This window comes from Uloborus diversus, chromosome 9, assembly GCF_026930045.1.
Source record: "Uloborus diversus isolate 005 chromosome 9, Udiv.v.3.1, whole genome shotgun sequence".
In the NCBI taxonomy this organism is placed as follows: Eukaryota; Metazoa; Arthropoda; class Arachnida; order Araneae; family Uloboridae; genus Uloborus; species Uloborus diversus.
The window spans coordinates 112626990-112642062 of NC_072739.1; the positions used below are offsets into that span (position 1 = coordinate 112626990).

Sequence of the window (15073 nt, forward strand, 5' to 3'; positions counted from 1 at the left end):
TATACACCCTTGCTTACTAAAAGCTCTTGATGCTCGATCATAGATGCGATTGTGGGATGAGTTGGAAAAAAGTGAATGGTTGCAAAAGCACACGAGAAACAAAAAGGGGAAAGCATGGTTGTATATTATTCCTTTCTCATACTTTTATTAAGCTTCCGAAAACAAAAAAAAATGTCATATTTGAAAACTTATCAAAATTCATTTGATATTTGGCTCTCCCCTCGACTAAATTTTCCCATACTTGTCACCAGTGCATGTTAACAAAACTGGCTAAATGAATGGTAAATGAATTTGGTTGATACATTAGTTTTAGGAGGCATTTTATGCTCCCTTGTTTTCAGTTTTAATATTAATTCGTGAAAGTCATTAAAATGCTATTTTTAAGAATCCTTGATGAGCCAAGTGATGACAGACTAAGGCGGATAACCATTTTCCAATTGAAAAAGCATGTTAAATGACATACTTAAATTCAATGAAACTGTTATTGATTTGTTTGGCTTGAAAAATGAATAAAGAAAGAAAATAAAATTAAAGATTAGTGAAAAAAACCTTGTTAGTTGAGTTTTTACTTTGTCTTGTGAAACTCCATTTAAGGGACCCACAAGCTGCCACTGCTCCACATCAGTTTGATTAATTGGGACTCTACTGTATATATAGCTGTTCAACGAGTACAAAATAAAAAATGTTATTTGTAATAGTTGTCAAGTGGCATGATTCTCTTAATCTAAAGAAATCTTCATTTTTCCCCCCTTTTATCTCTGTTAATCTATTGTTTCTAATTCATTATTTCTGATAAAGCAATGCCATTTTTCTATTTGGCTTTTAACCAGTAATTAAACTAGTATGAAAATACAACTAATAAAGTGATGCTGTTCTTATAATTTAAATCTAGATTCATCTAATAATGTTGTGATGATAGATGTTACCAAGCCAATTCCACTGTCACAAAATTCATTAATCATGGTGAATGGTCAAAAGTGCGTTCTTCAACAAGATTTGCAAACTGGCCAAGTTTTAGCTTATCCAGTTAGAGAGCAGGAAAAACCACACCGGAAAAGAGGGAGACCTAGGTATTTTTTTTATGTGTTGTAAAAAATTACTAGGAGTTTTTAATTTCAAATACTTTTTGTGTCAATTATGAATTGAAAAAATATTATTAATATTATCATTGATTTTATTATTTTTGTATCGTGACTGGTTGCTAAAAAGTTAGTTGTTATTAAAAGATGATTTTTTAATTAAATATTGGGATCAAGTTAACTGTTCATTTTATTTATTTTTAGTTAAATCTTCAATATTACACATTTAATTAATTTCAGCCGCAATATCAAGCACAGCTCTGTACTGGGAGGTAAGGGGCACTGTCACAAAAGCAAAGTTAGCCTGGCAAGGAGTTTAAACTTTTTCCTCTAAAGATTTATTATACTGGATTGTCGTTTATATGGAATGAAAACTTTCTTATCAACATCTTAGTACTTTATACCTCTGAATAGAGAATGAGAAGTTGAATAAGATGCTTAAATCAGGACTTTAAAAAAAAGTAGGCGTAGTGCCTTTTTCCTTCCAAGTACAGAACTGTAAGCTGCAGTGCTTGTAACTGATATCCTATGCAAATTTTAGGTTAGTGCAGAGTGTGGGATTGTGCGATTCCTGCAACTTTTCTAAAATCCCAATCATTAAAAATCCCTTTGCTGGATGTTCCCTCTGATCTCCATTGCGGACATACGTTGGAAACATCCCGAAATTTCTCACCTCTGGTTTTTCTATTCAATTTTCATAATCAGTAGTTTAAAAAAAACTCTCACTTCAATTTTAAAAATCCCACTTAAAATTTTGGTCAAAGTTAAGAGATCCCACCTTATTGTTGTCCCTAGTGGGAACCGTGTGTTAGTGGATTTGAGAGAGTTTACTGTATTATTATTCTTCAAGTTTTTTTTTGCTTGATTGTTATTTATTTGCATTTATTTTCATAACTTTGATTCTTTCTCTGTAACTACTTTTGCATATTACGGATAGCTGCTAGAATTATGACTGTACTTTGATAGAAGTATGTATCTTTATTTAGAAAAACATGCAAAGAACAAACTTCAGAAATAATTTCAAATCAGTCAGAGGTGTCACAGAACGAGCGTGAAAATGCTGCATCAGAAGAAGAAAAGGAAAAGGGCTTGTTGGAAGTTGTCAATGATGGTAAATATGGCAGTTTCAGTTGAATTTTAATTTAGCATTTCTTTAACTTCATAATTACAAGAAGCTATATCACATTCAGACAAAAATATAGTACTACATGTATGCAAATTAATAGTTATTAATATTGAAATTTTAAAGTAATAATAATTATAATCATTCAGTTTTTTCAATATTTCCAAGTTCAGATTTAGGCCTGTGTTACATAAATGAAAGTTGTCTTAGTGTCTTCCAAATTAACCAAAATATGTTCAGTATTTTTACTAATGTCCTTTAAATTTAAAATATGTTTGTGAGATATTTCAGTAAGTATGTAATACCTTTTATAGAGTTTCATGTATTCAAATTCTAATATCAGTCCCTTACCTCATTCATTTATCCTCAGGACCAATTTTAAGGATAATAAGAAAAGTATTTTTTCAAAATCACAATTGAATCATGCAAGATTCAAAATATGTGTTCTAAAGGGCCATTGAATCGCTCAAAGTTAGCTATAATATTTATATCCACCTTGTGTGTAAGTGTCTTCTTTTAAATTTTGTTTTGAAATCAATTTCTGTTTCAATATGAAAGTCAAGTATTATGCTGATGTACAGTACTGAGGCTTTAGATTTTTTTTTTCTGATATGCACTGTTTATTATTTTCTCTGTTTATTTGATTCATAGTATTCAGTTGTTTTCAGCTTTGAATCAAAAATGTTTTTTAGAAATTTGATTTTTCTGTAGATGGATCCTTAGTTCGCAGAAGTTCAAGAAAACGAAAAATAGCTAAAGTCCTTAAAGGTAAATATTGATAGGTATTATTCTAATGCTGTTAGCATTTTAACGAAAAAACACTAAGCTTTTGTTGCAGTTCTCACGAGGTTTAGATGAAGAAAAAAAAATGTTATATTCAACCTATAAAGTAATAATGTAATTAGTGAAGAAACATTTTTGCTGCTTAGCATATTGTGTAGTCATCAGGTCTATCTAATTATTCACTATAGATTATCAAATATAATTTAATGACATATTTATTTCTGAAAATATGCAGTTAATGTTTCTGTTAATTCATTTTTTTCAATGGCTGGAGTTATTTGATTTGCAATCATTTAAATATTTTTCACTGATAAATATGAAATGTATGTCTTGCAGTACACAACAAAAATACAGATACTACTTACATTTTTGAGTATTGGATTGATAAAGCAATTTTTTTCGACATTTTATCATCCTTTTCAGTTTACCTCAGTTTTGTTACAACATTGGTGCAAAACATATTGTCCAATCCCTGCAATATAATAGCACTCTACTGTAACATTTTCCAATGTAATATTGTATATTTGTTTGGGCATCTTTGGATTTGAAAAAAAAAAAAAAATATTAATTTTTTTTCCAGATTATGAAACTGGAAATCTAAAGCAAGAGCTTGGTAGTGATGTTGATGATGATGTGAACGAATACGATATTGATGTTCACTTACGGAAAAGAAAATCTAAGGGGCCTGGACGACCAAGGAAATATGGTGTTTCCCAGATAAAAAATGATTCTCAGCCAGACATCAATTCATGTAAATAAATATGTTGTTTTCTCACTTATTTCCTTTCAACTTTTGAATTCTTGTCAAATATGTATTGAACTTTTGGAAAAGATATGGGATTTACTAAATTTGCAAAAATTGTTAAAAAAGTAAGTTTAAGCACAAATTGGTAACAATTTGGTGGCAAATTGGTTTAGTATACTGGAAGATCACGTGTGTTAAAAGTTGAAGTTTCTCTCAGTTGTTTTTATTTTGAAGGGGGTTGACATAACCAAGCTCAGCCCCCTACTCTCCCCCCCCCCCCCTTTCTTTTGTAATTTGAATTTTTTGGAGGGGAAGCAACAATGCTAGATCTTCAAAACTCAAAAAAAGAGAGATTGATAAAAACTAAGATACGTTTAAAACAGAAATTCTTTATATGCAACTTTTTACTTTAAAGCAAAATGGATACTAAAAGCTAAAGTCTTAAAACACCAATTTTAATATATCTCTGGTTACAACAGAGGAAAGGAGGAAATAGAGAGGCATCGGTGGAAGTCCTCGAAAAATTTTAGAGTTGAAAAATACTCTTATAGTCAATCTTTCAAGGTATTAAGAGAAAGAGGAGATTTGTGCAGAGCTGATTATTGCACGGTCCTACAGGTCCATGAACCTGAGCACTAAAATAGGGTAAATTTCTTTTGTTCTTCCCTTTATTTGGAACAACTTTCTTTGAAATTGTGCCGATTTTCTTGTGAGAGGGTTACTAAATTTTACCATGTACAGGGCATTACTTTGGCTTGATCAGGCCTTGAATATGTGTTTGAAGAAAAAAACAGCCTGTGAGTGCAATTACTTTCAACAAGCATGGTAATCGGTGTGGAACATAGTAAGAAATGGTTTTACCAAATTTTCCAAAAACTATTGATTGTGTAATTAACACATTCTTTAACTTTTTTGTTACAGTGTTAGGACAAAGTTGTTCATTTTTGCATCCAAGTATTCCCCCCCCCCCCCCAGTAGTGTACCTACAGGGTCTGGCAAACTTAAGAAGTTGTGCCACCCCCCCCCCCCTCTCCCCAGGATTGCCTCAATGGGAAGTCATCAGAAGTCACTATGACCTCCCAAAAAATATTTATTTGGGGGGGGGGGGGTTGGTTGGGGGGACATTTGACTTATTGATTCGGCAAATTAGGAGACGGTATTGAAACTTTAATACTCTTATTTTCTTTTTATAAATTGTTTTTAATGATGCCCAATGTTCCTTTGTGGTAGATGTTATTTATGTACATGGTTCATGATGAAAGTAATGAACATTTTCTTGGAAAATAGATTTATTGATCATAATTGTACAAATGTTTAAAGTTCTTCAAAATACTGTCTTCTTGCATCAATGCAATTGCAGAGATGTTTTTGCCATGTCTCAAAGGCACCCTGAAACTCCTTGATGGAAATGTCTCTCAGAAACGTTGTAACATGGTTTTAGATGCTTTCCACAGTATCCCAATGTTTTCCTTTCAGTACTCTTTTGAATCTTGGAAACAAAAAAAAAGTTACATGGAGTCAAGCTGTGAAGGGGTTAGGGGAACATCGGAGTGTTGATCTCGGTCAGGAAGTTGGTTTTCCGTCAACACTTTTAGCACAAGCTTCGGACAGACCTTGCGCATTTGCAGATCCTTGGTCACTATTCCATGTACCACAAATGAGGACATGTATTGGGTTTCAGCAGGGGGGGGGGGGGGTGAATGCTCTATCAACGCTGGGAATGCAAAAATTCGTATTTAATTTTTTTCTCAAAACAACTTTGACTGATAATAGAATTTGTGTTAAACCGCTGGGATATTGTACAATAAACATAATTTACACATTTTCTAAAAGAAAGAAAGAAGCCTTAATTTTATTTTAAATAAAAATAAAAGCACTGCTAATTTGAAATTGACTAAAAAACAAGACCATTTACATACAGGCAAAATGAAAGTACTATATATTTGCTAGGTAATAGAGGTGCGACAACAATGGCTAAAAACCGATGTTTCAAAACATCGATGTTAAAAATTAAATCATTGATTTGATACATCGATAAAAAAACATCGATGTTTCCAAACATCAATGTTTTAAATCATCAATCTTTTTATCAACGTATAATATACATTTTTGATTATACTACACTAATTTAAGCAATACAAAAGAATATATACCTGACGAATATATTGAAAATACTGAACCTCAAATCATGAATATAATTTAATAAGAATAATTTTGTAACATCTTGGTATTATAGTGAGACAAAAATTGATAAGACAAGCACTGATTAATACAAACTAGTTACAGTAATAAGGAAATATTTTCAAACTCAATGAAACTAAAAGTAAATTTACTTCAAAAAAGAATCTAAGAAAAAATGTATCATAGCACTTACTGTCAGTCGAACGATGAGAAATTGTGCTAATTATTTTAAAAGTACAAAATTAATGCTAACAATTAGTTTTAAGAGCAAGAAATATGTATTGCACTGTTAGTTAATAATTAAACGCAAATTGTAAGTAATAGAGGGACGACTTGTTGAGGGAAATCAATAAGTAACCCCGAATATTGGTGTTGACAGTTTGGAGAAAAAGAAGTTTATTTACTCTGTCACCCCAAAAGCGCATTTTTCTTTTCACAGACTATCCCATCAGTCAGAGAAACATCTCTTTCGGATGGAACAGAAGTTGCCATCACTATCAAATACTTTGAAGCAATTTTTACCAGCTCTGAATTTTTAAAGTTATAATTTTCTCCGTAGTAACGTATAGGATTTTCCTTTGGTTTAAGAACTGGAGCCTTGAAATAGACTGCAAGTTCTGGCACCAAACTACCAGTGTCAGGTTTTTCCAATAGCTTTGACCTCTTCCTCACCCTCTAGTTAATCTTCCATCTTCCCAAAAATCATCCTATACACAGAAAAATTGATCTTATAAAACGAGTGCAAAAAACGATTTTTTTTTTGGCAACTCCATAAGTAAACTTAAATACCTAGCGAGAAAATTGGAGCAAATTTTATAATTTTCAATTGAAATGCAAAAACATCAACATCAAAAAAACATCCTCCCAATATTTTGTTCACATAAGGTTTTTCATGCTTAGATTATTTATTATAATGAGAATAATTACTTAGCCTAAGAAAAACTATACACTTCAATCTATATACGACAAAATGTCATCCTCTCTTCAAAAAAATGGAATCCTCCGGCATAGAACGTCCTCCACCAGCCCTCCCTGGTATACAAATTTTGTGTATAAGTGTTTAGCTAACTCAATCAATCCAAATAGAATTTCATGCCACAGGAAAAATTCCCTTTCTTTTTTTTTTTTTTGAGAATTAAGGATTGTTCTATTTTCCCCTCTAGCTCTTTTTCTTGTGAGGGTTTTTTTTCTTTCAATTTTATTTATAAAAGCATTTTTTCTACTTATATAATCTTGTTTTTTAATTTCAAAAAAAAAAAAAAAAAAAGAAAAGAAAGAAAGAAAGATAATCCTTTAAAAAAAAATGTTGAAATGACACTCCTGCCAACCTCTTGGTACGCTACTTCCCCCCCCCCCCCCCTCTCGTATGTCAGTAGATATTTTGATTTACAGCAAGGAGGTAGCTCAAATATGTATATTAGCTATTGTAGCAGAAATGTGCTAAATGTCTGTTAAATGCTTTGTGCCTGCCACAGTCAAATACTTGTTGCATAAGCAAAAAAGCATTTCTGTTTAGAAATGAAATTACTTTCATACAAGTTAAAGGTTTTGTCCATGAGCTACTAATTTAGATCATTTTGACATTATTTAAATTTCATGATTTAGCCTTACGCAATTGGGTCATTTCACATCAAATCGCCTAATGCCATATGCCGTCATGTCTCCAATTTTGTCCATTATTTTTTTACAAATAGATATCTGAGAAAAAAACAAATTAATTTTTTTAGATTTTTTGAATGAAAATTACACTTTGGAGATTTTTTTCTCAAAAATTCGATTTTTGATCATTATTCGAGTTGCCATTTTGGCATGAATTTAGAATACCTCTGTCTTATTTCTTTATTTTCAACTAATTAAGCTGAATTTGGTATCAATTTCAAGCTAATACTTTTCTTTTTCAGTGTGATCAGCAGAAAGTATTCTGTGAATATTTGGGTGTTGCCACTCTTTATCTAAAGTCCGTTTTTATGTTTTTTCAATTGGGAGATTAAATAAATCATATCTCCAAAGTACCTACTATGATCTGCATATTTTTTTTTTTTTTTTTTTTTGTAGCATATTTAAATCATTCTCTTCCTGTGTAGAAAAAAATAGAAGGAATTTTTTTTTATTGTTTTGAAATGAAAAAATAAAGTTTGTTTTGCAGAAAATACAAGTTTTCTATTACTTTAAATCCCATTTAAGCTTAAAAAAGGCCAAACACTTTTCAGAACAATTAATACTGGACTTTCAAAGGATTTGTATCAATAGTTAATCGCTGAAAAGTTGTTTATTTTGGAAAAGAGTTGTGCAAAATATTATATAATAAATAATTTGAAGAATAGTGTAAAGAAATATTTCTAATGACATTATTTAGCTTTTTTTCATTTTAACAGTAAAAGATGGGGAGGGGAAGGATAAAACTTGTTCGGATTACGTAACACCTGACAATGATCTTCCGCTCTTACAATACTCATGCAATACACATCATTCTTCTTTCGCTTTAAAAGTTAATCAACACATAGCTTCCGTTGATTATAAAATGTGAAATAAAAGGCATGCTTGTGCGGCCGGCTTTTTTTTTTTTTTTTAATTTACCATTTCCTTTGTATCAGGAGATGAGCAAATCAGAATTTCTATCAATTAGTTTCAAAGAAATTTTAAAATATACTTCAGACAGCAAAAATAATAATCTTCTTCAGAGAAATCTAGAGTTGAGAGAACTTACCATAAGTGTAGAAGTTCATTGTCAAGTATTACGTAATCCAAACAAGTTAGGCTAAGAAAAATTTTCAACAATATTTTTTTTTCCATCCTTTAATGTCAAAAAAAAAGCAAATTAATTCCATTAGAAATCTTTTTTATACTATTCCTCAAATTATTATTCTTAATATTTAGTACACTTTCAATCAAAAGCGTTTTTATTTATTTATTTTTGCGAAATCTGAAACAGAGGTTTTTGCACAATTCTTTTCCAAAGTAAACAACGTTTTAGCAAATAACTATTGATACAAATCCTTTGAGAGTCCAGTATTAATTGTTCTGAAAAGTTTTGGGCCTTTTTTAAGCTTAAATGGGATTTAAAGTAATAGAAAACTTGTATTATTTTCTGCAAAACAAACTTAATTTTTTTATTTCAAAACAATTTTAAAAAATCCTTCTACTTTTTTCATCATAGCAAGAGAATGATTTAAATGTGTTACAAAAGAAAAAAATTGATGCAGATCATTGTAGTTACTCCGGAGATATGACTTACTTAATCTCCCAATTGAAAAACATAAAAACTGACTTTAGATAAAGAGTGGCAACACCCAACTGTTCATAGAATACTTTTTGTCATTCACACTAAAAGTGAAAAATATTAGCTTGAAATTGATCCCAAATTCAGCTTAATTGGTTGAAAAATAACGAAATTAGAGCGATTTTCTGAATTTATGCCAAAACAGACTTCAAAAAATGATCAAAAATCGAATTTTTGAATAAATTCTCCAAAACATTTTTTATTCAAAATATCTGAAAAAAAAATAATTTGGGCTTTTCTCATAGATATCTATTCGTAAAAAAATAATGGACAAAATCAGAGACATGACGGCATGGCCAACTATTTAATTTAGGTGATTTGAATTGTAAAATCTATTCATTGGTTTTATTTTAGTAAAAAAGATTAGAGGTAGACCACGCAAAACAGCTGTCGAAAACGAGCCTGTACAAGCATTTTTGGTTCAAACAGCTGATGGCCAAACTTTGATGATGCACGTACCCCTCTCCTGCATTCCTGCTGGGGCTGCATTGGAAGAAGTGGCAGTAGAAATTGCAAAAAGATTAAATTTAGGCCTTGCTCAGGTAGTTATTTACAACTCTTAATCTGCACGAAAATGCAAGTGGTCTGGAAATGGGCGTACCTCTGCCCTCTCTTTCTTGATACATAACATAATGGAACTTATGATTGATTGATTGTTACACTTAGTTACTTCATAGTCTTAAAGAGTCATAAACATTGGTAGGACACCATCTGTGTCATAACACGGCTCCTTTTTGGACCATGCTCTTGCAGATGTTTTGTGTAGTTTCTGGCACTTGGAGATGATTTTTCGCAAAACATACGTGAGAAAATGGGGAAGAGTTCAACTGTGTTACAACATGGATGGTGTTCTACCTGGGTTTATGACTCTTCTTAACTGAAAATGTAACTGTATAACAAAATACGTTACATAATGTTGAAAATAAAGGAGTGGTAGGCCCACTTCCATATCACTCTGTAATAGATTTAAGGTATTATTCTTTTCCATAAATTTAATTCTTGGTTGACCAAAAGAAAAATATTGTTGATTGAAGAAAATATTTTCAATAATGTCACTGTATAAATTTTTTTGTTAGTATTTTCTGAGTCATTATATTAAACATCTAGTATATAAACATTAATCAATAATAAATGCAATTTTTGTTTTTTATTCTAAGTAAAAGAATTGTTGCACATTGTGAGTTGTTATTTTGTAATTTAAAATTAATTTGCATTTTTTTCTGATTCAATTTCATCTCTTTATAGGTTGTTGATAATTTTATTAATAAGTGCAACTTATTATAATTATTTTTAACCATGGATTGAATTAATATTGATATCATTATTAAGCACAAACTCAATAGGGGAGAAGACTATTTGCTACTTTGGAACCACAAGCCTGAGGATGGGAGATTCGATTGGGAAAATTGTTTTTTTTTTTTTATTGGAAAGTTTTTCAGCAGCGTGTGAAACGTGGGTGCCATGTTTGGTCATTCACAAGATGGAAGTAGACAGGATGCTTAAAAGCCTAAATTTCCAAAAACAGTGATAAATAATAAAAATAACGTAAAATGTGCTACAATTTTTTTTTTTTTTAATTTTTAAATATGTATCTAATTTTCTTGAACAATGAAAAATTTTGTTCTTAAAAATTAATTTTATCTTCATTCCCTTGGATGCAAATGTGCTAAAAACTTTTCAGCTGAATTGTAATTCATGAAGATTTATTATTTTTAAATTGTTTTCATGCTACAAACTCAAAAAAATATTTATTAATTTTTGGCATAGCCGCAATATTTGGTCACTCTCAAGATGGAAGTACACAATACTTTTTAAGTGCCTAGGTTTTCGAAAACGGCATTGGATGTTTATTGTAATGCAAACTGTTGAAAACAATGCAAAATGTGCTTTTTTTTGTGGACAATTTGTAATTATTTTCTGGAAAAATGCAAAATTTTTATCTTCAGAACATTGTTTTTATTCTTATTGATTTAGACGCTTACATGCTAAAAACTGACTATTTTATCTTAATTGTAGTTTTTTAAGGATTATTAATTATTTATCAGTACTTTTCTGCTACAAATTCCAAAAATCTACTTATTATCTTAAATTTTTCACTTAGTTGCCATATTTGGTCATTTGCAAGATAGAAGTAGACGTAAATTTCCAAAAACAGAATTGCATGTTTATCTCAATGTAAACTAATGAAACAAACATAAAATGTGGAATAAATTATGACTTTTTAAAAATTAATTATTTTCTAGAAAAGACAAATTGTAATGTAATTAAAATTTCTTTTCTGGACAAATTTTAATATGTGAAAGAAAAAAAAACTGATGATTATTTATTGGCATCGCCCTAGAATCGGTGGTTGTTCATTGTTGTTATTATGCATAATATGGTATGCCAATCGATGCAACATGTTAATCATATTTATACTGAAAAATAGATTTGTATTTTGCTCACTATGTTTTGTGTTATATACTAACAAGAAAGTAAACAGAAGTATAGTATTGTAAACCAAAAGCGGATGCTATAAGATTGTGAATAAAATACGACAACGTATATAAAGTACAAATTGAGAATGGAAAAAGGTTAAAAAACCAGCAAAGAGCTGTTTTGGCACTCTAAAATACAAGTGTCATCATCAGTGCATTAAAAACGAAGACAGGTTCACCCGACTAAAACACAGTCGAGGCTATAAGATTGCTGCACAATTAGAGCAAAGTTCTAATACTAAGCATGAGATGTAGCATCGATGAAACGCTAAAATAAGTTGAAAGTACTTTGTTTTCAACAAGTAGTAAACGAAAGAGAAGAATTTTGAACAAAATGTTGAAAAAAAACTTAAATTTTGAGAGAAAAAAGAAAAAAATTCCAAGATTTCTTTCTTTTTTAAATCTAAGGGGAAAAGTTTCAGTTCTTTCACATGGCTTCTTTAAACAATTTTAATTATTTAAGAATAGTGGGGATCCTCTGACATACCTTGAACTATACTCCACATTTAAGAGGGCCATTGATCTTCACTTGGGATTGTAAATTGACTAGGACCAGTCTAGCTGGGCCCAGAGCCTGTTGCTGGTCGTCACTTTTGTATTTGTATTTATATACTCCACATGTAAGGCTACTATAAACAGCTCTTGGAGATGTCCTCCTGAGCATCCATGGTATTTTTGCGAGGGTCCTGGTGCTTCCCTTGGTTTTTAGGGTGACAGGAGGGATCAAACTAACTTTGACTCGCCTGAGAATAGGTCATCTAAAAACCCTCAGATTTTCCCATGGTAAAAGGACTTTTCCAATTTGCACCAAATGTCATACTGAAGAAGTCACTGCACAACATCTGATTTTTTGTGTTGCTCTGGCACGCGAGGATCTACTGAAGAGACCTGCTTCTGTCTTCAAGTTGATTAAGGCGAACACCCTCATGGATCTGATCTGATTCAGAACAGAGAGATAAATAAGAAGAAGAAAAAGAAGAAGATTATTTTTAAAATATTGTAATTTAAACTTAATTTTGAATGAAGCAAGTAACCTGAAAATATCTAAAAAATAACCTGGAAAAGTCAGGGAATTTTTTTTTTAACCACAAGTGTATGAACCCTGGACTGTACTTTTATTTCTTTGTCAAGTACTTTAGTTAAGCTTATTTAATATCACAATATTCAATCTTTTTTCGAAAACACGTGCATTTTCTGTAATTTTAATTTTTTATAATTCAAGCCTTTTTTACTTTAAAAATGATATTGTTTGTTGAATTGTGTTTTTTCTTGAAAATCCTTATCCTCCCCCCTCCCCCTCGCTACCCTCTCACACAAAGAAGTTTTTTTTTTTACTGTTGTCATTATGATGCAACCAAATGTTTTTCTTATTTTGACATGCTATCACTTTAGCTGCTGCAGTATGACCAAAAAAATGAAATGTGATTCTTTGAATTCTTATTTTCTCTGGCAATTTTTACATTCAAAGTTTCCTCTCAGTTTCATACATTTCTATTATAAATTTAGCTGATGTGCATTTAGTTCAAATAAAGGGAGTTTTTTTGGTGTGGTGTTTGTGTGTGCATGTGTACATTTAGTAGGTCAAAAACCTCAACATGGTTTAACTATACTGCACCAGTATGTGATTTTCTGATAGTATACTAAAAGACTTCTCAAAATGGCTGCCCTATATTTAAAAGGAAACCTTTATAACACCAATTAGGCAACTCGGTGCACCTCACCTCCTTGTTGCTCAAAGCAAGAACTGCAATGCTTTAATCTCAACATAGGAAAATCAAGTTCTACTGTCATTGAAATGTATTACCACTGTATCGCAACAATCAGCTTCAGCAATAAATGCTGTTTAATGCAATGAAATTTTTGAGCATTCATCTATACTTATGTCTCACTGTCACTAAATTTTGAAGAAAAAAAATCATTTGTGGTCCTTTTTTTTTTACAGAATGGCAATGTTTCCAACGATTCTTCTAAAACTGTACAATCAACGTTGAAAACTGTCGATGAGTTTGCAACAAACAACAACTCTGCAACACAAAACCTTGATAGTCAAAGTTCTCCAGAAAGCGCCATAGAACCGTCGATTCAAGATCACTCCATTGGTAGTACAACTACTTTTCCATCTATAGAGTCATTAGAAGCATCTAGTGAGCAGTCTGATGTCTGTGTTGACAGTTCTTGCCAAGATATTTTAAATAACATTGATCCTATTGTTGGTTCTGTATGTGAGAATGAAGTATGTGAGGTAACCTTAGAAAGTAAGTATTTTATTTTACTACATTTACAGTTTTCTTATTTAAAATCCTTCAATGGTCTGAACTCTCAAACAACAAGCTCATTTTTTTAATATTGTAAGTTTAAAAATGCATGGATACAAGAAAAAAATTTTAATTCCGTTTTTATTATTTAGCTTAATGATTTTAAGTTCTTCACATTAATTCAGGGTTGCCACACACCTGGAAAACATGGAAAACCTGGAATTGTCAGGGAAAATGAAAATCACCTAAAATGGTCAGGGAAATGTCAGGGAATATTACAAATTGTTGACATTTCTGGAAATTTCAGAGAATCAAGTGCAAAGAAAAAAGAAAACTACTCGTAAAGCAGAAAAAGAAAATGATTGTAAAAGAGCCAAACAATTCTGTGTTTAAAAATAAGATTACATCTCATAGCATGCAGATACAAATGAAATCTTTAAATTTATAAAGAAAGAAGCAAGTAATAAAACAATAAAAAAATTGTTTTTATTAAAAATGGAGCACAAAATTTCGAAGGGAGGGGATGTGGTTGCATATGGATCTAGTCAAAATTTACCTAATATGCATTTGTAATTTATATTTCTCTTTTTATGTAGATTAGCCAACTTAAATTTTTGTTACATCAGATAAATATCAATTTGAAAATTGTATGAACTGCATGTTTAAACATAACATTAAAACATTTTTATATGGGGAGAGGGATGTGACACCACAAATTACCTCATCAGGTGTCAACCGTGCTAAGTAGGAATGCTACTGCTTACTATTGTATTCAAATGAAGTTCTAAACAGCATTCAGATCATGGAGAAATATATCAGTTTTTTATCTTTTAAGACTGCCAGTGTAATGGTTTAAATGTATTTTTTGTTTGTTTTAGAAATGATCGAGCTCTGTTTTAGGTCTCTAAGAAATTATAAATCACTTGTAACTACATACTGTCTAACCAAGGATTGTATGGAAAGGTAACCATGTGGTTTACAGGCGGAAATACAAATACAAATTCAAAAGTGTCATCCAGCAACAGGCTCTGGGCCCAGCTAGACTGGTCCTAGTCAATTTACAATCCCCAGTGAAGATCAATGGCCCTCTTAAAACTATAGACTCCCTTGCTCATTACCACCTCTTCCGATAAGCTGTTCCAAGGTTCCA

General features: G+C 31.1%; 1 protein-coding gene across 1 annotated transcript in view; it reads left to right on the forward strand.

Annotated features, from left to right (window-relative positions):
* Window positions 1–15073, forward strand: part of LOC129230441 (uncharacterized) — a 52362-nt gene that overhangs the window by 17132 nt on the left and 20157 nt on the right. The window contains exons 4-9 of the mRNA XM_054864840.1: window positions 893–1070; window positions 2066–2190; window positions 2914–2970; window positions 3566–3736; window positions 9546–9733; window positions 13611–13923. Of these exons, the coding sequence (XP_054720815.1) occupies window positions 893–1070; window positions 2066–2190; window positions 2914–2970; window positions 3566–3736; window positions 9546–9733; window positions 13611–13923 (1032 nt within the window). The remainder of the gene's footprint in view (window positions 1–892; window positions 1071–2065; window positions 2191–2913; window positions 2971–3565; window positions 3737–9545; window positions 9734–13610; window positions 13924–15073) is intronic.